The sequence below is a fragment of the Scyliorhinus canicula genome, chromosome 4 (genome assembly GCF_902713615.1).
Source record: "Scyliorhinus canicula chromosome 4, sScyCan1.1, whole genome shotgun sequence".
Lineage (NCBI taxonomy): Eukaryota > Metazoa > Chordata > Chondrichthyes > Carcharhiniformes > Scyliorhinidae > Scyliorhinus > Scyliorhinus canicula.
The window spans coordinates 5,921,024-5,946,730 of NC_052149.1; the positions used below are offsets into that span (position 1 = coordinate 5,921,024).

Sequence of the window (25,707 nt, forward strand, 5' to 3'; positions counted from 1 at the left end):
TGGACTGGCACATTCACATATATACACAGTAACCTAAGTTACAACTTATTTCCTTTACTCTGACCCAACCTAACAGCATACTATTTCCTACTCGAATGTTACCTGTACCTTCCAATTCTCTGTGCACCTTGTTTTTCCCACTGATATTTCCTAGTACCCTCATCCCTTTTTAAAAAAATTTAGAATACCAATTAATTTTTCGATTAAGGGGCAATTCAGCGTGGCCAATCCACCTACCCTGTACATCTTTGGGTTGTGGGAGCGAAACCCACGCAAACACGGGGAGAATGTGCAAACTCCACAAAGGCAGTGACCCAGAGCCGGGATCGAACCTGGGATTTCAGCGCTGTGAGGCTGCAGTACTACCCACTGCGCCACCGTGCTGCCCTAGTACCCCATCCCTGCCAGGTTGGTTTGAACCCTCCCTAATAACACTACAAAATTACCCTGCAAGGATATTGATCCTGGCTCTGTTCAAATGCAACTTGTTCCACTTCCCCTGGAGCTGGTTCCAATATCCCAAGAATCTAAAGCCCTTCATCCGGCACTCTCTCTAGGCATGCATTCAAATGCTCTGTTCTCCTATTTCTATCTTCACGTGATAGTTGTAGTAATCTGGGGAATATTACCTTTAGTGAGGGTCTGTGGGGCTGGGATGGAGCGTGGCACAGGATGTGGTGGGGCGAGGTGGGAGGTTGTGGGAGAAAACAGACTTGAATGGCATGAGTATGGGGTGGGCCAATGGAGGCAGGAGGTTGAAACTTCAGGAATATGTGTCAATTTGAGATGCAACTAAAAAGAGCAATGCTTGTCCACCTGGAACAGGCTGTGATAAAACCACTGGCCAATCCCTCCTCCCATACAGTCTTTGTGCTTTCTCAGCTTACTCACCAACAGATTTGATTTGACGGTGTCGGGCTTTGCTGCTGGCAGGTTACCCTGCAATCTCCCCGAGAACTCTGAAATGTCCCAGAGCACCACCTGAGTGGGGAAATACATAGAACAATTTTCAACAACAACAACCCTATGCACTTACATGGTGTCTTGAACATAGTAAAGCGTTCACTAGGTGCTGCCCCTCAGTGATTCTCAAATAAAACTTGGCATTGAGTCAAGCAAGGTGCGTGGGTTAGGTGGGGTCATGGGGTTAAAGGGATAGGTCGGAAAGTGGGCCTAGGTAGGGTGTTCTTTCAGAGGTTGAGTTGAGACTTGATGGACCAAATGGCCTCCTTCTGCACTGTGGGAATTCTATCCTATGGTTCTAAAACCTTGGTTAGAGAAGCAGCATCTTAAGAAATGAGGGTGAGGTAGAGAGGCAGAGAAGTGTAGGGAGGGAACTAGGTCAGTGTTCTTCAAACTTTTTTGCGGGGACCCATTTTTACCAATCGGCCAACCTTTGGGACCCAACCCGGCTGACCTGTGCGACCCACCATTTTCTCTTACCTCGTTTGCTGCTGACAAAAATGGAGGTAATGGTTTTGGGTCCCTTTGGCCCTGGTACACACTCCTCCAATGGAACCTGTTGGATGAAGGTGAAGCCTTCTGGTGTTGGAAAGTATGGAGTCTCCATCTGTCCAAAGTTCTGAAATTTTTCCTGTAAAATTTTATCAAATAAAACCCCCCCCGGACTTGTAAAAATAAAAATGTGTAAAATAAATGAAAAAAATGAATAAAACCCCCCCCAAACTTGTAAAAAAAATAAAACGAATAAAATAAATGAATAAATGAATAAAAACCACTACAGAACTTGTAAAACAAAAAGCTGCAACCGTTAAAAAAAATACGTGCCCGATTATTGGCGCGCATGCGCAACGCGGCCAAATTTTAAAAAAAAACATGTTCGCGGCCGCTTGCAGCCGGCGTTATGAAAAGCCGGCTGCTGCGCGGTGATTTGCGCGATCGGGAGCGCCACGGACAACGGCTCCACGACCCTCCCGACACCCGCCCGGGGGTCGCGCCCCCGGCTTTGAAGAAGACTGAACTAGGTGATGAAGATGTGGCCACCTGCAGTAGAACAAAGGGTGTCAGGGACATGGAGATAATTGTGGCTTCTTGATAGTTACACAAAATCCCGAAACTTCTGTCATCTTTATTTTGAATGACGGCATGATTTATTTTTGTGGACTGCATTCTCTGATTCGGGCTGGTTCTGGAGACTCTTTGCAATGTACACAGGTGTGTTTCAGTACCTGGCCATTTTTGCAGCCACCAGCCACGATATTTGGATCAGTGGGACAAAACTGAAAGCAGTAAATATCGTCCGGAGCCTCCAACATTATCTGAAAAACAAATCGAAAACCGACACACAAACAATGAGAACTCTTCAAAAACATGTCCATCCACATCGCTGGACCAACATTCACTTCCATCTCGCGCTAAACTTAACTCACAAACTACAACTAGCAAAGATTTAATCCGGTGTGACAGTGAGCATTAGAGAGTGTAGGATTCACTAACACAAAGAAAGTTCAGGCATTTAAGGAGCAGCTTCCCAATAATAGAGGGATTTGGGAGGGTCCTTGTGCATAAATCACAAAACGCTAGCATGCAGGTTCAGCGGTAATAGGGAAGTCAAATGGAATGTTGGCCTGTATTTACAAGGGAATTAAATCTAAAAATAGGGAAGTCTTCTAAAACTATACAAGGCACTAGTTTGACTACACCTGGAATACTCTGAACAGTTTTGGTCCCTAATCTCAGGAAAGATATACTGGCATTGGAGGCATTACAGAGAAGGTTCACGAAGTGTGGTATTATAATAATTATCAGCATTACAAGGGTTAATATAGTGTTGAGAGTAGCCATTAGAGGGAGCTACAGGTACATCTATATGAAATGAAATGAAAATGAAAATGAAAATCGCTTATTGTCACGAGTAGGCTTCAATGAAGTTACTGTGAAAAGCCTCTAGTCACCACATTCCGGCGCCTGTCCGGGGAGGCTGGTACGGGAATCGAACCGTGCTGCTGGCCTGCCTTGGTCTGCTTTAAAAGCCTGCGATTTAGCCCAGTGAGCTAAACCAGCCCCTATAAATGAAAGAAAATCGCTTATTGTCACGAGTAGGCTTCAATGAAGTTACTGTGAAAAGCCCCTAGTCACCACATTCCGGCGCTTGTTCGGGAAGGCTGTTACGGGAGTCAAACCGTCCTGCTGGCCTGCTTGGTCTGCTTTCAAAGCCAGCGATTTAGCCCAGTGAGCTAAACAGCCTGTCTATAAGACAGTGATGCTAGACCTTAGGGTAGGAGTGTTTGCAGGAGATAGCTCGTGAAGGTCTTAAGACCAGATAGTATGAGTAAGGTTAGATTATAGTTTATACCAGTAGTGAGATCAGCAGTAGATGAGTGTAGTTAGATGTTATTGATCAATTGTGTATCCTTAAGGACTAAGTGTTGAATCCTAATTTAGTACTGCAAATAAAATCATAGCTTTGTTAAGTTAAAAGCTATTCTGTGGTCTTTGTGAGCACTACGCCAACCATCCTGAAATAAACAACACTAAGAACACCATACTAAGTCGATCCCGGGTATGGCAAGATATGAGGAGATTGGGCCTGTGCTCATCGGAGTTTAGAAGAATGAGCGGCGACCTTATTGAGTCTTATAGAATTCTCAGGAGGATTGATGGGGTGAATGATGAGAGGATGTTTCCTATTGTAGGAGAGTCTAGGGCCAGAGGGTATAATCTCAGAGTAAGGAGTTGCCCATTTAAGACAGAGATGACAAGGAGTTTCTTCTCTCAGATGGTAGCAAAGGTGTGGAATTCTTTACCGCGGAGAGCAGTAGAGGCTGGGATGTTAAGTATGTGCAAAATTGATTTTCAAATCAATAAGGGAATCGAGGGTTATGAGGATAAGGCAGGAAAGTGGAGTTGAGGATCATATCGGATCAGTCATGACCTCATTGAATGGCAGTGCAGAATTGATGGGCTGAATGGCCTAACTTCTGCCACTATGTCTTATGGTCTTATGAATAGAATATGTTGACAGGAACACAGGAACAGGATTGACCCAATCTGCCCCTCGAAATTGTTCCACCATGAAATGAGATTACAGCTGATCCATGAACCAACTCCAAATAAAAGCAAATTGCTGCGGATGCTGGAATCTGAAACGAAAGGAAAAATTCTGGAAAATCTCAGCAGGTCTGGCAGCATCTGTAGGGAGAGAAAAGAGCTAACGTTTCGAGTCCGATGACTCTGATGAGTCCGATGCTTTGACAAAGAGTCATCGAACTCAAAACGTTAGCTCTTTTCTCTCCCTCCAGATGCTGCCAGACTTGCTGAGATTTTCCAGCAACTTCCCTACATGAATCACTCAGAGAACTCTGCCCATCAACGAGGGCAGGGAGATGGGGGCCAAAGGGAGGGAAGTGACCACCTTGCATATAATGTTTTGAAGCTCCGCAAAGTCATCAGGGATGCCAAGAGACAATACCAGACTAAGCTAGAGTTCCAGAGTCTTGTCGGTAGTGGCAAGGCTTAAACAACATAATGGGCTAATGAGCAAAGCAGAGTAGACTCTCTGGCAGCAGCGCACCCCTCCCCGATCAACACAATGCATTTCCTGTACTTGGTTCGGGCAGAAAACCATCAAACCGTTGTCCACTGCCTCAGCAGCTTCGGATACACCCCTGCCACCATCATGAAGTTAGATTAGCCTCAGAAAGCAACAGGTCCTGACCGATTCCCTGGTTGTGCGCTCAGACAAACTGGTGGGTGTGTTCGCAGACATCTTCAACCTGTCCCTACTCCGCACCAAAGTTCCCACCTGCTTCAAGAAGACCATCATACCGGTGCCAAAGAAGAACCAGGCGACGTGCCTCACCGACTACTCTCCAGTGGCCCTGACATCTATCATTATGAAGTGCTTCGAGAGGTTGGTCATGAGACACATCAACTACATACTCCCAGAATGCCTTGATCCACTGCAATCCGCATACCTCCAAAACCAGTCCACAACAGAAACCGTCCCGCTGGCCCAACACTCATCCTTTGGGCATCTCGACAAGGAAGGACTCCTACGTCAGACTCCTATTCATTAACTACAGTTCCGCCTTCAACACCATAATCCCAACCAAGCTCATATCAAAGCTCCAAAACCTAGGACTTGGCTCCTCCCTCTGCAATTGGATCCTCGACTTCCTGACCCATAGACCACAATCAGTAAGGGTAAACAACATCTCCTCCACGATAGTCCTCCATACCGGGGCCGCACAAGGCCATGTACTGTGTGGCAGAATTTGGCTCCAACTCCATCCATATGTTTGCTGATGACACGACCATAGTGGGTCGGATGTCAAACAACAATGAATCAGAGTACAGGAGGGACATAGAAAACCTACTGACATGGTGTAATGACAACAATCTCTCCCTGAACGTCAGCAAAACTAAGGAGCTGGTTATTGACCTCAGGAAGCGGAGTCTCGAACACACCCCTGTGAACACACACCTATCAATGGTGCCGAGGCGGAGATGGTTAGCAGCTTCAAATTCCTAGGCGTGCTCATCACCAGCAATCTGTCCTGGTCCACCGATGTCGACGCTATGACCAAGAAAGCACCACAGCGTCTATACTTCCTCAGGAAACTAAGGAAATTCGGCATGTCCACACTGATTCTTACCAATTTTTACAGATGCACCACGGGAAGCATCCTATCTGGCTGCATCACAGCCTGGTATGGCAACTACTCAGCACACTGGGCTAAATCACTGGCTTTGAAAGCAGACCTAGGCAGTCCAGCAGCGCGGTTCGATTCCCGTAACAGACTCCCAGGTGCCAGAATGTGGCGACAAGAGGCTTTTCACAGTAACTTCATTGAAGCCTACTCGTGACAATAAGCGATTTACATTTCATTTTTACTCAGCCCAAGAACATAAGAAACTTCAGAGAATCGTGAACACAACCCAGTCCATCACACAAACCTGCCTACCATCCATCGACTCTGTCTACATCTCCCGCTGCCTTGGGAAAGCGGGCAGCATAATCAAAGACCCCTCCTACCTATTATTCTCTCTTCCATTGAGCAGGAGATACAAAAATCTAAGAATATTCACTAACAGGTTCAAAAACAACTTCTCTGTTACCAGACTCCTAAATGACCCTCTTATGGGCTGAACTGATCTATTCACACATTTTCTTTACTGAGTAGTACCACACTCTGTATGCTCACCGACGCCTTTGCCTCTGTATTTACATTGTGTATTGATGTGTATCGTATGTTTTTTCATGGATGGAATATTCTGTTTGGACTGTACGCTGAACAATACTTTTCATTGTACCTCGGTGCACGTGACAATAAATTAAATCCAATCCAACTTGATAGTACCAATAACTCTCGGAAGCTTGTACTTCTCCAGTCACTCCTCAAATCCAGCGAGCTTCCCATCTGCAAGCAAGTCACTGAACCGTTCTAACCACTCGTCCCTCCAAGCCCCAAACAACAAGTTCAAAACCACAGGCGCAAAATGGTGCTGTTCACAAATTGGGCCAACACTGACATGGCACCCAGCTTAAAATCGCCTAAACTGCCCTCATATTCTCAGGGTGGCCACCACCACAGGATTGGAATACCATTTCGTCCGAGAGAACAGAAGGGGAGCCGTGACCAATATTCTCAAACTGGTGCCTTTACTGTCATTGCTCTCCATCTGCCCCCACATGGACTCTGCCCCCCTATACCAACCCACATCTTTTCAATATTCATCCATCCAATAGAAGGGATCGTGGAAAAAAGGATAGGGACAGGAATGGGCCCACCAGCAAAATTTCTTCCAGACAATGGGGGAGAATTTGCTAATGATGACTTTGGGGATATGTGTGAAAACATGAATATCACAGTAATGAATACGGCTGCAGAAAGCCCATTTAGTACTGGTGTGTGTGAAAGTAACCATGCTGTAATAGATGACATGCTCCGGACAATTTTGGCAGATAGATCAAATTGCAAATTAAATTCAGCCTTAACATGGGTGGTACATGCAAAAAATGCAAATTGATAGTCCCTATTAATTAGTGTTTGGTAGAAATCCTAAAATTTTGTCCATTTTGGATGACCAGCCTCCAACTTAGGAAGGGACTACAATCAGCTCTGCCTTTGCTGAGCACTTAAATTCATTACATAGCAGTAGAAAAGCTTTTTTGGAAGCGGAAGTCTCTGAAAGAATTCGCAGAGCTTTAAGGCATAATGTACAGCCATCAAATACCGTTTTTCAGCAAGGAAACATAGTATACTATGAGAGAGACAATTGTAATGAATGGACAGGCCCAGGGAAGATCATAGGCATAGATGGCAAAACAATTATTTTGCAACATAGTAATCAGACTATTAGGGTACATTCATCAAGGATAATGGGTACAGATTACAAATTTTCTAATGACCAGACAGACATGATGAGGAACCAGAGTCATCTGGTATACAGATGGTGCAGAACTATGAGGATCAGTTAACTAATATAGACAGTGTTTTGAAGAGGAACGCAATACTTCTGATGAATTAGAATAGGCCATTTTTCCAAAAGGACAACTGCCAAATGTTGGTACAAAAGTGACATACTTGCCTGAAGGGTCTAGTCAATGGAAGGATGCAACTGTTATTAGTGGAGCAGGGAAGGCCACTGCAAAGTATAAACATTGGCTGAATGTACAGCATTCAGGGGAGGGTGTCAAGACAATGGATTGGGAACATAAAGTTCACAAATGGAGGGCACAGAAACACGGTGCCAGTTCAGATAGTACATCGAATAGTGAACATGTTCGCAGAAAAAGGTACGGAACTATTGATAGGACATCCCACAGCAGGACGGGAAGATCAAGCAGTAGCAGTACAGAACGAGATACCAGACGGGAGAGGGGACGTAGTTTGCCAAGGTCTCGGAACGTGGGTAAGACTACGAATACTACGAGGAGTAGAAGCCCACATTGGGATTTTGGTGGCTTCCAATAAATTAGATGAAAAAGTTATCAAGGATGCCAAACAGCAAGAACTGCATAGTTGGGGTGAATTTGGGGTTTCCACGGAAGTTTCCATGGGCAGCACGGTAGCATGGTGGTTAGCATAAATGCTTCACAGCTCCAGGGTCCCAGGTTCGATTCCTGGCTGGGTCACTGTCTGTGCGGAGTCTGCACGTCCTCCCCGTGTGTGCGTGGGCTTCCTCCGGGTGCTCCGGTTTCCTCCCACAGTCCAAAGACGTGCGGGTTAGGTAGATTGACCATGCTAAATTGCCCATAGTGTCCTTAAAAGTAAGGTTAAGGGGGGGGGGGGTTGTTGGGTTACGGGTATAGGGTGGATATGTGGGTTTGAGTAGGGTGATCATTGCTCGGCACAACATCAAGGGCCGAAGGGCCTGTACTGCGCTGTATCGTTCTATGTTCTATGTTCTATGTTCTATGCTGTGGGCACTAATCTGGTCCACACCAACCCTCCAGCCAATGTAGATAAATGTGAGCATCAATGTTCATGACTAGATAGTGAGGTTAAAAATAGGTTAAGAAGAGCGGAGGTCTTTCCTTCACTCCCCTGATGCCGCTTTCTGAGTTGAATTACACCTTACTTGGGACTGATTGTTCCACTGCAATTGCACGTGGCACTGTAAGAAGTCTTACAACACCAGGTTAAAGTCCAACAGGTTTGTTTCAAACACTAGCTTTCGGAACACTGCTCCTTCCTCAGCTGAATGGAGAGGTATGTTCCGGAAACATCTATATAGACAAATTCCAAGATGCCAGACAATGCTTAGAATGCGAGCATTTGCAGGTAATCAAGTCTAAACAGATTCAGAGAGGGGGTAACCCCAGGTTAAAGAGGTGTGAATTGTCTCAAGCCAGGACAGTTGGTGGGATTTTGCAAGCCCAGGCCAGATGGTGGGGGGTGAATGTAATGCGACATGAATCCCAGGTCCCGGTTGAGGCCGCACTCATGTGTGCGGAACTTGGCTATAAGTTTCTGCTCAGCGATTCTGCGTTGTCGCGAGTCCTGAAGGCCGCCTTGGAGAACGCTTACCCGCAGCTCCAGGGACCCGGGTTCGATTCCCGGCTTGGGTCATTGTCTGTGTGGAGTCTGCACTTTCTCCCCGTGTCTGCCTGGGTTTCCTCCGGGCGCTCCGGTTTCCTCCCACAGTCCAAAGTTGTGTAGGTTAGGTGGATTGGTCATGATAAACTGCCCCTCAGTGTCCAAAAAGGTTGGGTTGGGTGGGGTTACTGGGTTACGGGGATAGGGTGGGGGTACGGGCTTAGGTAGAGTGCTCTTTCCAAGGGCCGGTGCAGACCCGATGGGCCGAATGTCCTCCTGCTGCACAGTAAAGTCTACGATCTATGATAAAAGGCTGCACAGGCTGGGCTGGGCCTGCATCCATTGGAGTTTAGACGATTGAGCACTCATCCTATCGAAACAAATGAGATTCTGAGGGAACTTGGCCGGGAGGAAGCTGAAGGAATGTTTCCCCTTGTGGGAGGGCCGAGAGCTAGGCAACAGCGTTTAAAAATAAGGGGTCTCCTGTTTAAGGTGGAGATGAGAAGACATATTTTCTCTCGGAGGGTTGAGAACCTTTGGAACGCTTTACCTCAGGGAGCGGAGGAGGCAGGGTCAGTGAATATTTTAAGGCAGTGGTAGATAGATTCTTGACGAATAAGAAGGTCGAAGGTCATCGGGGGTGGAGTGTGGAGTTGAGGCCACAATCAGATCAACCATGATCTTATTGAATGGTAGGCAGGCTCGAAGGGCCGAATGGCCTCCTCCTGCTTCTAATTGGTCTGTTTGTGCGGTTGGATGAAACAAACACCAAGAACAGCAGCTGCTAGACGGTTGTTTCTCTTCACAAATTCAGCTTTGGGTTAGTTCTATTTCAAAGCAAAATAAAAACTAAACAATCTTTTAAAATATCTATAATGTGAAAGATGTTGTAGATATAAAGAATTTACAAGACATTCAGAGCAAATAGTCCATGCTCCACATGTGCCTCCTTCATCCCCCTCTCCATCTCACCCCATCAACATCTCTCCCTCATCAGTTTATCCAACTTCTCCCTTAAATATCTCGATACTATTCACCTCAACTATTCACCTCAACTGCTTGCTGTGGGAGTGAGTCCCACATTCTCCCCACTCCCGTGGGAGCGAGTCCCACATTCTCCCCACTCCCTGTGGGAGCGAGTCCCTCATTCTCCCCACTCCCATGGGAGCAAGTCCCACATTCTCCCCACTCCCTGTGGGAGTGAGTCCCACGTTCTCCCCACTCCCTGTGGGAGTGAGTTCCACATTCTCCCCACTCCCTGTGGGAGCGAGTTCCACATTCTCCCTACTCCCTGTGGGAGCGAGTTCCACATTCGCCAGGCTCCCTGTGGGAGCGAGTCCCACATTCTCCCCACTCCCGTGGGAGCGAGTTCCATATTCTCTCCTCTCTGAGTAAATAATTCAACCACACTTTCTTTCAAGCCCTCTATCATGACACTCATCAATCTTCTCTTTTCTAGAGGGCCGAATCCCTGCCTATTTCGGTTTTTCTAATAGTTCTGTAACCTCGCCATTCTGGTCTCATTGCTGTGAATCTTCTAGATGAATTATTTAGCTGATTGTGGACAAGTTTCGGCCAGGGTGTAACTAGTTTACCATCAGAGCAGTCTTCGCTGTGACTATGCGGAGCTCCCTCTGCTGGCTCAATTAAGAATGAAGAACGTGTGCATCGAACTGAAACAATCCCATTGAAAGGATGGAAATGCCTGGATGTGAATTACCAGCAACCTATCAACTGAGTTACACCCAAAGGCAAACTTGGAGATCGCTAGGCATCTTTACAAAAATACCAATGTGAAATCTGTCACAGATTGGGCTTTGCTCTGGGATTTGAAATCAATGATTGCCCCCGTATGATTTGCACCATTTTCAACAACAACAATAAATTGCATTTACGTACCGCCTTTAATGTCATAAAGGGACCAAGGCCCTTCACAGGAGCCTCACCATACAAAATCGGACACTGAGCCACGTAAGGAGATATGCATTTAATAAGGACACAGCGAGTCCACACCAAGTAAAATAGGAACAACGTTTCATTGACACAATCTGTTTGTGCACAACCAGCTGGATACGAATAGGTTCCTCTCTCTGGTCGGTGCCGTACTGGCCAACCTTATATACATGTGTTAATTGAGATACCCCACGTAGCAGTGGAGCTCAATTGCCGCAGGGAGCATGGGGAAGACCAGCATTCCTGTGGTGAGATAACCACTGTAGTTATGTGTACTGCAGTAGGGGGATGTATGCCTGTACCTGTAATACAGGTTCCGCCGGTCAGCCCCTGCCGGCTAGCTCCGCCCACAGGGAGCTTATGTATAAATGTATGAGAGCTGCTCAGACCCTTAGTCTACTGTTGCAGATGGAGGGACAACATCGTACAGCAATAAAGCCTCTATTGTACTAGTCTCTCGGCTTTGAGTATAATTGTTAGCGCCACAATTTATTGCTGTACGATTTCCCAGTCACCATGGACATCAGAGTCAAGCCTGACCGTCTGCAGCTGGATCCGCATTCGCCTCACGCCAGAAAAGACTTTGATCACTGGCTCGCAGTCTTCGAGGCCTACATCTCTTCAGCACACCCTCCCCCGACGGAGGCTCAGAAAAAGCAACTCCTGTACTCCAGACTTAGCTCCAGCGTCTTTCCGCTCATTCGAGATGCGACCGACTACACCGCAGCTATGGAACTGCTCAAGGAGAATTATGCACCATCGACGAACACCCTGTTTGCGAGGCATCAACTTTCTACTCGCGTCCAGCAGCCGGGTGAGTCGATTGAGGACTTCTGGAGGGCCCTTATACCTCTGGTACGAGACTGCGACTGCCGGGCCCTCACAGCCACGGAACATTCTGAGTTACTCATGCGCGATGCCTTCGTTACAGGCATTGCATCGGACCCCATCCGGCAACGACTGCTGGAAGGGGTCGCCCCCGACCACGCGGCCGCAAAGGCCCTGGCGCTCTCCATGATGGCCGCCTCCCGTAGTGCGCACACTTACTCCGCTAGCCACTCGGCCCACCCGTCCTACCCCTCGTGGACCCCGCAAACGGCTCCCCAGGCCCATCCGTCCCACCCCTCGTGGACCCCGCAAACGGCTCCCCAGGCCCATCCGTCCTACCCCTCGTGGACCCCGCAAACGGCCCCCCCAGCAGCCGCCCCCGCGCACTATGCCTGCGCTGCCCGCCGCACCGCACCCCCTGGGGGTCCCCACTGTTACTTCTGCGGCCAACAGAAGCACCCTCGCCAACGCTGCCCGGCCCGCACAGCGACCTGCAAAGCTTGTGGAAAGAAAGGCCACTTTGCAGCGGTGTGTCAGTCCCGGACTGTCGCCGCTATCGCGCCGCCGGTCCCCACGCCTCAGCCGCTCCCTCAATGGGCCCCGCCGTCCGCTTCCCCCGACCCCACGTGCGATCAGTGGGCGCCGCCATCTTTTGCCGCCCCCGCCACGTGCGCCCCATGGGCGCCGCCATCTCCATCCACCACAGCCATGTGCGTTCCATGGGCGCCGCCATTTTGTTCCGACCCCATAACGTGCGCTCCATGGACGCCGCCATTTTACCCACAGGTACTGCGGATGCCGCCATCTCGTCTCCAGGGGCCGCCATCACGGGACACGGGTCGCTACCGCTCCTCGTCGGACTCATCTGACTCAACCGCCGACCAAACACTGCTCGCCTCCGTTACGCTCGACCAGTCCCGTCCTCGCAACCTGGCACCCTCTTCCACATCGGTGCTGGTCAACGGCCATGTGACCTCCTGCCTCATCGACTCCGGGGCCCCGCTGCGTGTTGTTGAACATGAAGGCTGCAGACCGTTGGTCAGTGAGGAGAGTGAATCTCCTGCCGGCCAGGTAATGCCTCCAGTGCCGCACCGCTTCAACGATTGCCTGGGCTTCCTTTTCGACAGAGGAATGCCGAATTTCGGAGGCGTGGAGGGTGCGTGAAAAGAATGCCACGGGTCTGCCGGCCTGATTCAGTGTGGCGGCAAGGGCGACATCTGAAGCGTCGCTCTCTACTTGGAAAGGCAGAGTCTCGTCTACGGCGTGCATCCCCGCCCTGGCTATGTCAGATCGAATGCAGGCGAAGGCCTGTTGTGCCTCGGCCGAGAGGGGAAAATGTGTGGACTGGATAAGTGGCCGGGCCTTGTCTGCGTATTGCGGGACCCACTGGGCGTAATAAGAGAAAAACCCAAGGCAGCGTTTGAGGGCCTTGGGGCAGTGGGGAATTAGGAGCTCCATGAGGGGGTGCATGCGGTCGGGGTCGGGCCCCAGTAGTCCGTTTTGGACTACGTAGCCAAGGATGGCTAAGCGGTCTGTGCGGAACACGCATTTCTCCTTGTTGTACGTGAGATTAAGGAGAGATGCGGTGTGGAGGAATTTATAAAGATTGGCATCATGGTCCTGCTGGTCATGGCCGCAGATGGTGACATTGTCAAGGTACGGGAAGGTGGCCTGCAATCCGTACCGGTCAACCATTCGGTCCATTTCTCGCTGAAAGACCGAGACCCCATTCGTGACGCCGAAGGGAACCCTCAGAAATTGGTACAGACGACCGTCCGCCTCGAAGGCAGTGTAGGGACGTTCCGATTTACGGATGGGGAGCTGGTGGTAGGCGGATTTCAGGTCAATAGTAGAGAAGGCCCGGTACTGTGCACCGCAACTAACAGTACACCCCATGAATGTGTTTTTGCCTTCCCTAGGAAGTCCACATCCGGAGTGTCGCTCCCGACTTGGCTCACGACTCCGGGCCCAGTCCTTCTCCGTAGGCATGTACGGCACCACAAGGCGGAACCCCTGGTGGACAAAGTACGCCTTCTCCACGCCAACCCTCAGTATGCCTACGTGGAGTTCCCCGACGGCCGCCAGGACACAGTCTCGCTCCGGGACCTGGCTCCCTCAGGTGCCGATCCCATGCCCACACCCCTTCCTGCGCCAACCCCAGCGCCCCCCTATTCGTCCCCATCAGGTCCATCCCTCATCCCCCTGCCCACCCTGGAGGACACGGAAGATTTTGGCTTGCTCTCGGAGTCATCCCGCCAGCAGCCAGCACCAACACCGCCAGCACCTGCACCATCGGGGTCATCACCGCCTGTGCCAACGTCACCACCACAGCTACGCCGATCACAGCGGAACGTCCGACCACCGATTCGGCTCAACCTGTAACCTGCTAACCGGATGGACTCTTGATTTTCCTTGTTGGACCCTCTTGTAAATAGCATCCTTTGTATTAGAGTTACATGTCACCCCTGCCGGACTCATTTTTTACAGGGGGTGAATGTGGTGAGATAACCACTGTAGTTATGTGTACTGCAGTAGGGGGATGTATGCCTGTACCTGTAATACAGGTTCCTCCGGTCAGCCCCTGCCGGCTAGCTCCGCCCACAGGGAGCTTATGTATAAATGTATGAGAGCTGCTCAGACCCTTAGTCTACTGTTGCAGATGGAGGGACAACATCGTACAGCAATAAAGCCTCTATTGTACTAGTCTCTCGGCTTTGAGTATAATTGTTAGCGCCACAATTCCCACCCCGTAGATCCCGTGCGGGATATTATGGCCGGGATTCTCCCTTCTGGGGGACCCACGGCGGCGGGAAAACCGGCGCCAACTGCTCCGCCGCCAGCAGGCCCCGAAAGTGCGGAATTCTCCGTATTATTGGGGGCTTGGCGGACGCTGGAGGGGTTGGCGCCGCTCCAGCCGGTGCAGAAGGGCCGGTGCCTATGCGCGGAGAGGCAGGATTCGCGACTCCCCCAGGGGATACTCCAACCCAGCGGGGGGGGGGAGGTCGGAGAATCCTGCCCTATATTCCTCCCCCACAAAATCGGAAGACCCCCTCGACGAACGATGAGGTGGAAAAGGAGGAGCAGGCGGAGTATGTCGGAGACTCTTCGGTCCGACAAGTCATCGTGGAGCTGACGCGCCGGATCAGTCGGCGTACATCTCGCTGGTGAATGCCTTTCTGCATCAGGATGCTCATAGTGGACGATCGTTAGTAGGCAGCTGAACTGCGGGGTCGGCGTCTAAGACCTCAGAGGTCTGCGTCTCCATCCCTCAGGCGGAATACACCACGTCTTCGGCATGTCGGCGTCGAGAGAGACTGGAGACGTCACAGCATGCTGGTTTGGCAATGGAGCCGGAGGATCAAGGACAGGCTTCTTTTGAGACACTTCACGAGGGATCAACCTCCATGAGCGATGTGATCCAGGTGCAATTTCATTAGTTGGCCCCGGATTCGAATTTGGTAAGAGACTGGTCCCGTTTGACAGACACCAATCCCAGAGAGCCAGCGAGCACCATCATTGAAGACAATAAGACATAGGAGCAGAATTAGGCCACTCGGCCCATCGAGTCTACTCCGCCATTCAATCATGGCTGATATTTGTCTCATCCCCATTCTCCTGCCTTCTCCCCATAACCCCTGATCCCCTTATTAATCAAGAGCCTGTCTATCTCTGTCTTAAAGACACTCAGTGATTTGGCCTCCACAGCCTTCTGCAGCAAAGAGTTCCACAGATTCACCAACCTCTGGCTGAAGAAATTCCTCCTCATCTCTGTTTTAAAGGATCGTCCCTTTAGTCTGAGATGGTGACATCTGCTTCTAGTTTTTACGACAAGTGGAAACATCCTTCCACGTGCACTCTATCCAGGCCTCGCAGTATCTTGAAAGTTGAAGTAACGAACAAACACCATGTCTTCAGGTGCAACGTGTCAAAGTGGTCGACAGCGAACTGGGAAACGCCCTTGCAATTCTTCGTTATGGCGTATCTTCGCGTCGATGTCCGATATAATCAAACTCAGTCGTGTACGAAACCTGCGACCCAATAACATCTCAGCGAGGGCGTGGTCCTGTTAGTGTATAAAAATATTGCCACAGTGGTGCCCATCTAGCCAGATCTGTTTCTTGAGCGCCTGTTTAACCATCTGTACGGCGCCTCTCTATCAAACCAGTCGATGCTGGATGGTACGGGGAGGTGTGGAACTGGCGAATCCCGTTGCTGTTCACAAAAGCGGCAAACTCTTCATTCATGGAAGCGGTCCCATTGTCGTTCACGAGCATCTCAGGAATTCTATGGGTGGAAAAAGACATGTGCAATCACTCAATGGTCACCCGGGAGTGCATGTACACCAGGACGAGGAGCATCCAAGGTGGGACCGGTGAAATCGGCGTGTACACGAGCCCAAGGGTGCTCTGGCCACTGCAAAGCGAGTAGGGGGGCCACCATGTGGAGTGTCTGATGCTCTTGGCAGAAGCAGTACTGCTGAGCCAATGTCTCGATATCTGTGTCCAAATCCGGCCACCAGACGTGACTCCTCGACAGCATCTTCATTTTGGACAATCAGGGATGTCCGTTGTGAAGGCCCTTTAACATGTCTGTCCCTTTAACATGTCTGTCCCTTTAACATGTCTGTCCCTTTAACATGTCTGTCCCTTTGCTGGGGCAACAGCCCTGGTGCCCCACAGGAGGATGCCGCCCTCCACGGTAAACTCCGACGATTTGGAGGAGAGAGCCTACAACTCCCCTGGTAGCTGTCGATTTGCCGACCGTACAGCACCAGATGTCACACCTTGGCAAGTACAGGATCGGTTTGCGTCCATCACGAACACAGGAGGCAGTGACAGGTAAGGAGTACATGAAATTGTGGACAGCAATCTCTTTGTCCACCGTAGGAGGGTTCGCGGATCTGACTTACAGGGGAAGACGGCTCAACGCATCAACATGCGCAACCTGGGTCCCTGGGAGGTGCTCGAAACAGTATTCATAAACAGCCAATAACGGAATCCGGCGCTGAATCCTCGCAGATGTTATTGGGGGAAATCGTCTTGTTCTCATGGAAGAGACCTAGCAATAGCTTGTGAGTGGCGACAATAAAAGAATGGCGGCCATAGACGTAGAGTGATGAACTCGCTGTACACTGAATGTCTGATCTTCTATTTCGATCGGGGCATATTTTCTATCGGCCACAGCCAGCGTCCGTGAGGCAAAGTCGGTCGGTCGGTCATGTCCTTTGCTCATCCGATGGGACAGAACTGCCCAATGCCACAGGTTGAAGCAACGCATGTGACGTACAAGAGCTTTGAGGGGTCAAAGTGCGTCAACACCCTTGAAGACGACAAACAACGCTTCACCTTTTCAAACTCCACATCCTGGGCCTTTCCCCAAACTCAAAGCTGATGCTGTTTCAAGAGCAAGTGGAGGGGGGAGAGGGCGGTGTGGTGTTACCTGCGTGGTCGATAACCACATGTTACTCAATCCTTGGTTGATGGTGAGGTCCTTTGAATCTTGTTGAAGACTCAAACTCATCCAGTAACAACAAAGATTTATTGAGTAACTACAACCTTAAGTGCATGAATTCTTTACCTTAACATAGAAACTAGGGATAGGGTTAACAAGATTCAACATTAATAACTAAACGTAACTCCACTATCTATGTTATTCTGATGTTACCCTGTTCACAGTACACCCACGAGAGAGAGAGAGGGAGAGAGAGAGAAGCCCGTGTGGCTGCTTTTTATTCCCCTGTTGGTCCAGCCCTCTAGTGATAATGTGGTGATGCTATTTACCCATTAACCCCTCGTGCGCATGCACCTACAGAGATCGCTACATCCCCCCCTTTTTCGTGTGTTACAGATTTTCTGTATGCTGTAAAGAAAATTGAACAAACATAATGAATTAAGTCAACTGGGGACAGATAAAACAAGTAACATTGTGTAAAGTATGTGATGGTAAAGATGACTGTACAAAGTCAATCGACGTTTAAAAAGTCTAACCTCAACAAAAAACTTTGTGAGTCCAGACTGTATTAATATGTTCGGTTGTGTTGCTTTCTTCTGTTGTTGAAGTGGTGATGTTGATGTTGTTATTTCGTTGTGAATCACTCAGCAGTGCTCCTGTGTTTATGAAGCTGAGAGCTTATCAATGAGGTGTTTGAAGGGTCGAATCACTTTGTTGTGATTCAGGGGCTGCTTTAGCACACTGGGCTAAATGGCTAGGCTTTTAAAGCAGACCAAGGCAGGCCAGCAGCATGGTTCAATTCCCGTACCAGTCTCCCCGAACAGGCGCCGGAATGTGGAGACTAGGGGGCTTTTCACAGTAACTTCATTTGAAGCCTACTCGTGACAATAAGTGATTTTCATTTCATTCATTGTCTGATTTTTTTTTTTGATGCTTGTGGTAGCGATTCTGTGTTGCATCGTTCTTGAAAGCTGGTTTGCTAGTTTGTTGTGGAGCAAATGCGAATTTGTGAGATTTGTTGCCATGCTATGGCATGTTTGTACTCTTGTTGCGCTCAATGTGTGTTCCGTTTGGATAATTTGAGTAATTTTCACAGTTATTGGTGTCAGTTACATTGAACGTTTCTTCTTGAGAATTGTGAGAATGATCTGATGTTGTATTGATGTTGATGACATCAGTCGTTTGTGGTGGATTGGATTGCTCTTCTTTGCTGCCTTGGTGCTCCTCTGCTGGAGACATTTCCAGTACATTTGAATCATCTGTGATCTCTTTATGCTCCTCTTCAGGAGTTATTTCTGGCTTATTTGAATCACGTTTGATTTCCTGGTGCTCATCTTCTGGAGTCAAAATCTTCAAGATTTCAATTGACGTGATCGCACTGGACCCAAGAGTAGTCCTAGTAGTCCTCTTGAGTACAAGAGTTGGCAGGTCATGTTACTGTTGTATAGGGACTTTGGTTAGGCCACATTTGGAATACTGCGTGCAGTTCTGGTCGCCACATTACCAGAAGGATGTGGATGCCTTTAGAGAGGGTGCAGAGGAGGTTCACCAGGATGTTGCCTGGTATGGAGGGTGCTAGCTATGAAGAAAGGTTGAGTAGATTAGGATTGTTTTCGTTGGAAAGACGGAGGTTGAGGGGGGACCTGATTGAGGTCTACAAAATTATGAAAGGTATGGACAGGGTGGATAGCAACAATGTTTTCCCAAGAGTGGGGGTGTCAGTTACAAGGGGTCACGATTTCAAGGTGAGAGGGGGAAAGTTTAACGGAGATGTGCGTGGAAAGTTTTTTACGCAGAGGGTGGTGGGTGCTGGAACGCTTTACCAGCGGAGGTGGTAGAGGCGGCACGATAGCATCATTTAAGATGCATCTCGACAGATATATGAATGGGCGGGAAGTAGATCTTGGAAAATAGGAGACAGGTTTAGATAAAGGATCTGGATCGGCGCAGGCTGGGCGGGCCGAAGGGCCTGTTCCTGTGCTGTAATTTTCTTTGTTCTTTACTCTGTGCTTCTGTACAGACGAGCTGAGATCTATCAGTCTCGCTGTGATCCTGCACACTCTGTATGTCGAGTGCGATCACTTCGTCACTGTTTTCACATACAGTGGGAAGACATTCAGTGTCTTCTTGCTGGTTAAATGAGCTGGGTAGACTTTCATAGTCTGCTGCTGGTTGCTCAGATAAGGTGGATAGACCTTCATAGTCTTCTTCTTGCACCGTTGTCGCTCTGGAGTCTTTAATTGCTTCCATTCTGGAGTCTTGTCAATGAGCTCGCCGTGGAGGCTGGTATCACTCCCTCAGTGGAGTCTTGCAGTGTTATCTCTGTGGAGTCAATCTGCGTGCTCTGTGTGGCGTCATCTTCTTCTTGGGTATTGCTGTCATCTAATGTATCGACGATCTGCCATGGCATCGTGGTATTGGATTCATCTACCATGAGAAGATTCGTGTTGAGCTTTTCAACTGTGTTGCTGATGCAATGATCATCAATCCGAATAACTCATCCATGTCTGAGCAGTAATCGTCATAGAACAAATCCTCTCTTTCTACTTTGGATTTGTCATTGCGCTCTCCTCTTTGGGTGTTGCAAACTGCTTGTTCCAGGGTGCTGCGGAGGTAATCTTTAACTGTGGGCGGAGGCTCGGGCTTCACTCTGTCGTTCGAGGAAAAAAAATCTGTGTTTTGTAGCTCTACATTTCTTGTTTGCAATTTTCGGGCATTTCCCTTTTAAGTGGGTGTGGTCCGGGTCCTCTGATGTCATTATGCTCGTGATGTAACGCGTAGGAATCGATTGAGCATGCGCAGTCCGAGTTGCCTGCAGTCTGCTCTTTTCACAACTGCGCATGTGCTGCTTCTCGCGCATACGCGCAAGTGTATTTTGCCATTTTTTTTTCTTTGTTTGAGAAGTGCGCATGTGCGTACTGACCAGAACGCTCTCGCTCAAGGTGGCTGCCAATCAAAAAGTGCTGTTGCATCGAGTGAGATCCTGCCCCTGCCTCGTGGTAAGTTTTGGCGCCATTTTTTCTTTGGATAGATTGAAGGTAGTGACTCTTTTTTTCTGTTCATGCACTACCCACAGTTTCATCGCGATGTCTAGAGTTAGATACTGTTTTTCTGAAAGTTTTTTCGTTAAAGTTTTATCAGACAGCCCATAAATTAATTGATCTATTATCATAGCATCTCTGAGATCAGCATAATTACAGCCTTGTGCTAGTACCTGGAGGTCTGCAATAAAATCAGTGATTGACTCTCCGAATCTCTGGCACCTATTACGAAAGTTAAGTTTTTTCAGCGTCTCACCAGGCTGACCTTTACACTGTTCTTCAAATTCTGGGATAAGGACTTTAAATTTAGTTTTGTCTTCACCTTCCAAGAAATTGAATGAATTATATATGGCCGGTTTCCCTGCCGCAGCTAAGAGGTATGCTATTTTTTTGGAACCTGGTGCAGCGGCCGTGTCCTTAATTTCCAGAAACAGATTAAATTGCTGTCAGAAAATCTTCCAATTATACCAGAGGTTCTGAGGTGTTCTGGAGCTGGAAGTGATTCCATCATACCAGTTTGTGCCCGAGAGATCAGAGTTTAGCGATGCCTTCCTCGGCCGAATATCTTATCCGAAATTTTCTTGTTTTGTCTCTTCTTTTTTTTTGATTGTCGAACCAAATCTAGCTTCTGTTTTTGTTGTTACGGCCAACACTCCTTGGTACCATGTGGTGTTACCTGCGTGGTCGATAACACGTGTTACTCAATCCTTGGTTGATGGTGAGGTCCTCTGAATCGTGTTGAAGACTCAAACTCGTCCAGTAACAACAAAGATTTATTTAGTAACTATAACAATAAGTGCATGAGTTCTTTACCTTAACATGGAAACTAGGGATGGGGTTAACAAGATTGAATAATAATAACTAAACGTGACTCCACTAACTATCTATGTTATTCTGATGTTGCCCTGTTCACAGTACTCCCACGAGAGAGAGAGAGAGAGAGAGAGACCCCTTGTGGCTGCTTTTTATACCCCTGTTGGTCCAGCTCTCTTGTTATCATGTAGTGCTGCTATTTACCCATCAACCCCTTGTGCACATGCACCTACAGAGATCACTACAGGCGGTAGCCAAATTCAGAATAAATCGCCCAGAATAATTCACTAACCAAGAAAAGAGTGAAGGTCCATGGCATCTCATGGAGCGGGGACCATTTTGATTGCCCGTACCTTCATGGCGACAAGGTGCGGGCAGTCTCTGTCCTCTCAAAAGCACCATTTATTTCGCGTGAAACACCCACTTTGCGCGGCGCAGGTGGATCCTATTATTCAGAAAACCGCTTCAACGCTGTGTCTGAGGCCCCTGTGACTAACACGTCAACTAATTGAACTGCAACGCGTGGAAAACCACGCAGGATGTTCTCCATGACGCGCTGAAAGATTACGCACACCGAGGGTACTCTGATCGGAAGCCAGATGTACTCCTAGAGTCCCCTGGACCTATTAATCGTGACATACTTCCGGAATGTAGCTCCAGCTGTAGGTAAGCATTGCTCGTGTCAAGTTTAGTGAATGTACCGGCCAATGGTGCATACAAATCCCGATGTGCGGTAAAGGATCACGGTCTAACCTCGAAACCGCGTTCACCATCAATTAATAATCTCCGCAGAGGCAGACTGTCTTATCTGGTGGGGTATTACAATTTAAATTGGTGAGAAAAACCTTGATCAAAGACGTAGGTTTTAAGAATCGTTCTAAAGAAGGAAAGAATGGAGGGGAGGGGATTTTGCGGGAGGGAATTCCAGGCCTTACGAGCGCCAGGCAGTCACCAATTGTGGAGAGATAAAAGAGTTTAAGAGGACAGAATTGGAGCATTGTAGGGGTTTCAGGGGACTGTAGAGCTGGAGGAGGTTACAGAGATAGGAAGTGATGAGGACATCAAAGGATTTGACAACAAGGGGTTGCCTAACGAGGTGGCCGTGTTAGTCAGTGAGCACAGGATTGGTCGCAGCGGACAACATACAGTTACACTACATTTGGATAAATGGCCACAAGAGCAGGTGGGAGACTGGGAATTCCCCCTATTGCCTCCTGCCACCTTCTGGCAGAGGTGAGCAAAACAGAGAAAATCCAAGAGCCAATAAGGGGAAAAAAGAATCCTGGAAAATCCTCCCCGGCTCCCTGAAGGCAATCCGACAGCACATGGACTATAGCTGTTCACGAAGACAGCTCACCACCAACTTCACAACAACAATTCAGGATGAGCAACGAAAGTTGGCCTTGCCAGGAACATTCACATTCTTTGAACCAGTAAAACATAGACATAGAACATACAGTGCAGAAGGAGGCCATTCGGCCCATCAAGTCTGCACCGACCCACTTAAGCCCTCACTTCCACTCTATCCCCGTACCCTCCTCCCCTTTTTTGATCACTAAGGGTAATTTATCATGGCCAATTCACCTAACCTGCACGTCTTTGGACTGTGGGAGGAAACCGGAGCACCCGGAGGAAACCCACGCAGACACGGGGGGGGGGAGAACGTGCAGACTCCGCACAGACAGTGACCCAGTGGGGAATCGAACTTGGGAACCTGGCGCTGCGAAGCCACAGTGATATCCACTTGTGCTACCGTGCTGCCCAAACAAAAAACATAGACATCACATAGACCAAAGGGAGTTCAGTATTTTGACCCAGTGTCAATGATGGAATGGCGAGATAGTTCCAAGCCAAGATGGTGTGTGACCTGAAGCCAAGATGGTGTGTGACTTGAAGCCAAGATGGTGTGTGACTTGAGGGACTTGCAGGTGGCGAGGTCCACTTTCATCTGCTGCCCTTGCCCTTCGAGGTGGTAGAGGTTACATTATCTGTAAATCCTTATATTTAATCTTCTAATTGCTGTAGTTTCTGCTCCGGTCAAGAATCTTTTCAGCTCCCTCTTGCTTTACATAGAGTTTTACCCACTGTCATATTCCAAGGCCAGACAGATGGCTGAGATTGTTAATAGTGTTATAATTACACAAGGAGCTCAGATAGGTTTATATGCCTATGAATGGCTGGTTCATGAGTAATGTGCAAAAGAGCTTTGGATACCTGAGGATGGATGGGATCAGTGAAATTCCAGAACAGAATATATGAATGAGTTCGGAGAGCTCTGTTGGTTACGTTAACCCTGTCCTCCCAGGTCACGCGATCGACGATTGACACAGCCACTAGCCCTGGTCACAAACAGAGGAATTTACACATTTAACTGAAAAATCACGGTTAAAACTAACCTCAGCATCCAAAAAAAAAACACAATTTATTTTTCAGATTAAAAACATAACATAATAAATCGCTGCTGGAACCGGCCATCTGGCCCTTAATCAGACCATGACTGATTTCTTATCTCAACCCGACCTTTCTGCATAATCCCATATCTCGGAACCCCCTTGGTATCAAAATCTATCAACTTCTCTCTTGAATATATTCAAGTGACTGAACCTCGACCTCCCCCTGGGGTGGAGAATTTCAAAGATTCACAACCCTCTGAGTGAGGAGATTTCTCCTCTTCTCAATCCCAAATGGCCGGCCACTTATTCCCAGACTGTGACCCGGTGTTTTAGATACCCCAGCCAGGAGAAACAGCCTCTCAGCACCTACCCTTGTCAAGCATTGTAAGATGTTTACATGAAATAGAAGCAGGAGTAGGCTATTCACCCCCTGAAACCTGCTAGAATCATAGAATCCCCACAGTGCAGAAGCAGGCCAAGCGGCATATAGAGTCTGCATTGACCCTCTGAAAGAGCACGCTACCTACGCCCAATCCCCCACCCTATCCCCGTAAAGCCCCCATAACTTCAGCACATTGTGCAGAATGTCAACAAGCCAGAGAGAAAAGGCTAACAGCCTCAAGAGGTGGTCTGTTCCTCAATTCAACTACCCTTTCCCCGTGCCTATCAGCCCCACTTGGAACTCTACCCACTACACCTGGAGTGTTCACCAATCCCCTTTCAGTAAACAGTGTGGTGTCCCTTTCCAAGGTAGTCCTATCGGGGTCCAGTTTCCCTCCCCGTGGCCTTTCTCTGCAGTCCATTGTTCTTCATCCACTTCTTTACCCCTCTGCCTGCCATTGTGAACCCTCGCTTTTCCCCCCTCCCCTCTCGCACACCCTCCTTCCACATTTCCCCCTCTTGTCTTCATAAGACCACCACCTATCTCCCCCCGCCACCCACCGACCTCACCTCTCACTCCAACTGCGGTCAAACTTCGGACCTTGCAATGGCTGCATGGACCCCACAGCACAGTCCTGTCCGGACAGACACCGGCGTGTGGCACCGGAGGGAGGGAGGGGGGGGGGGGGGGGGGGGAGAAGACCCAGGAGGGTCCATGGGTCCAGCTGCACGATGCTGACCATGAAGACCAGCTTGGCATGGAGATGGAGGCAGGAACTGGTCTGCCCCGGCAGAGTGGTCAACAACACATCAGGAGCATGACAGCACCATGGCAGACAGGCTTTGTTCCACTCACTCCGATGTCTCGGGTGAGTTGAGAACTGCCTTGTGGACGCCACTCATTAGTAATCGGATTTTCAATCGTAAATTCCTATTGTTGTGATGCAAAATTGAAAGGCATGATGATATGTCTGCGGGTAGCTGTTTCAATGAGCAGTCATGAGATACAAATGAATGAAAATGGCCTTTGTCGGTGGGAAGAGCGACTCACCATAAGTCGCCATTGGGGGAATTGCAATGGGATTTTATGCCGGTAGGTTTTCGACTTCCTGACTCAGATTCATAGTGCCCACCGCCAAACCCAGTGAACAAAGAATTCCCATGGTGAAATTGAACTTACCCAGGATGACTGGGTGCCATTCAATGTTGCTAATCCTCTTTCCTTGACTCTTTAGAAGGTCAGTGAAGGATTGGTACTCCTTTAAGTGGCAGTCTGCCTTTCCTCCAAATGTACTATCTTCATCCGAAAGCCCTCTCCAGTCATCGTAGAAGACATCCATAATTTCATTTTGCTGTAAGGCTACCTCGAACCTGCCGTGAAAGCACAGGATGATCAATGCCAATGATAGGCGCCTGGACTGCAGCTGGAGGAGCTGCCTTCAATTCTGAACACCGCACCTCAGGCAGGGGATAGAATAGAATAGTTACAGCACAGAAGATGGTCATTTTGGCCCATCGTATCTGTGCTGGTTGTCATCAGAAGACATTCACATACTACCATTAGCTCCTGCACCCACCCCCTCCCCCCAACACATGCACGCACCCACATGCGCACACATTCTTAGTTTGCAAATATTTTGAAAATCGTAGAAATATTTACGACATAGAAAGAGGCCACTCCTCTCCACCTGTCCGCGCTGTCACTTGGTTTGTGTATCGGTCTTGCTAGTGCAGATTCATCAGAATGATAGTAGGACTAGGAAGATTCAGTTATAAAGGATAGATGATATAAATTAAGCTTGCATTCTCTACTCTGTACAAGATTAAGGAGTGAACCATTAG

General features: G+C 48.6%; 1 protein-coding gene across 1 annotated transcript in view; it reads right to left on the bottom strand.

The window, feature by feature from the left end:
• The window catches only part of dnai3 (dynein axonemal intermediate chain 3), a 150,158-nt gene that overhangs the window by 79,919 nt on the left and 44,532 nt on the right, over window positions 1-25,707 (bottom strand). The window contains exons 8-11 of the mRNA XM_038793427.1: window positions 25,046-25,236; window positions 23,306-23,430; window positions 2,190-2,279; window positions 892-981 (exon numbers count right to left, since the gene is read on the bottom strand). Of these exons, the coding sequence (XP_038649355.1) occupies window positions 892-981; window positions 2,190-2,279; window positions 23,306-23,430; window positions 25,046-25,236 (496 nt within the window). The remainder of the gene's footprint in view (window positions 1-891; window positions 982-2,189; window positions 2,280-23,305; window positions 23,431-25,045; window positions 25,237-25,707) is intronic.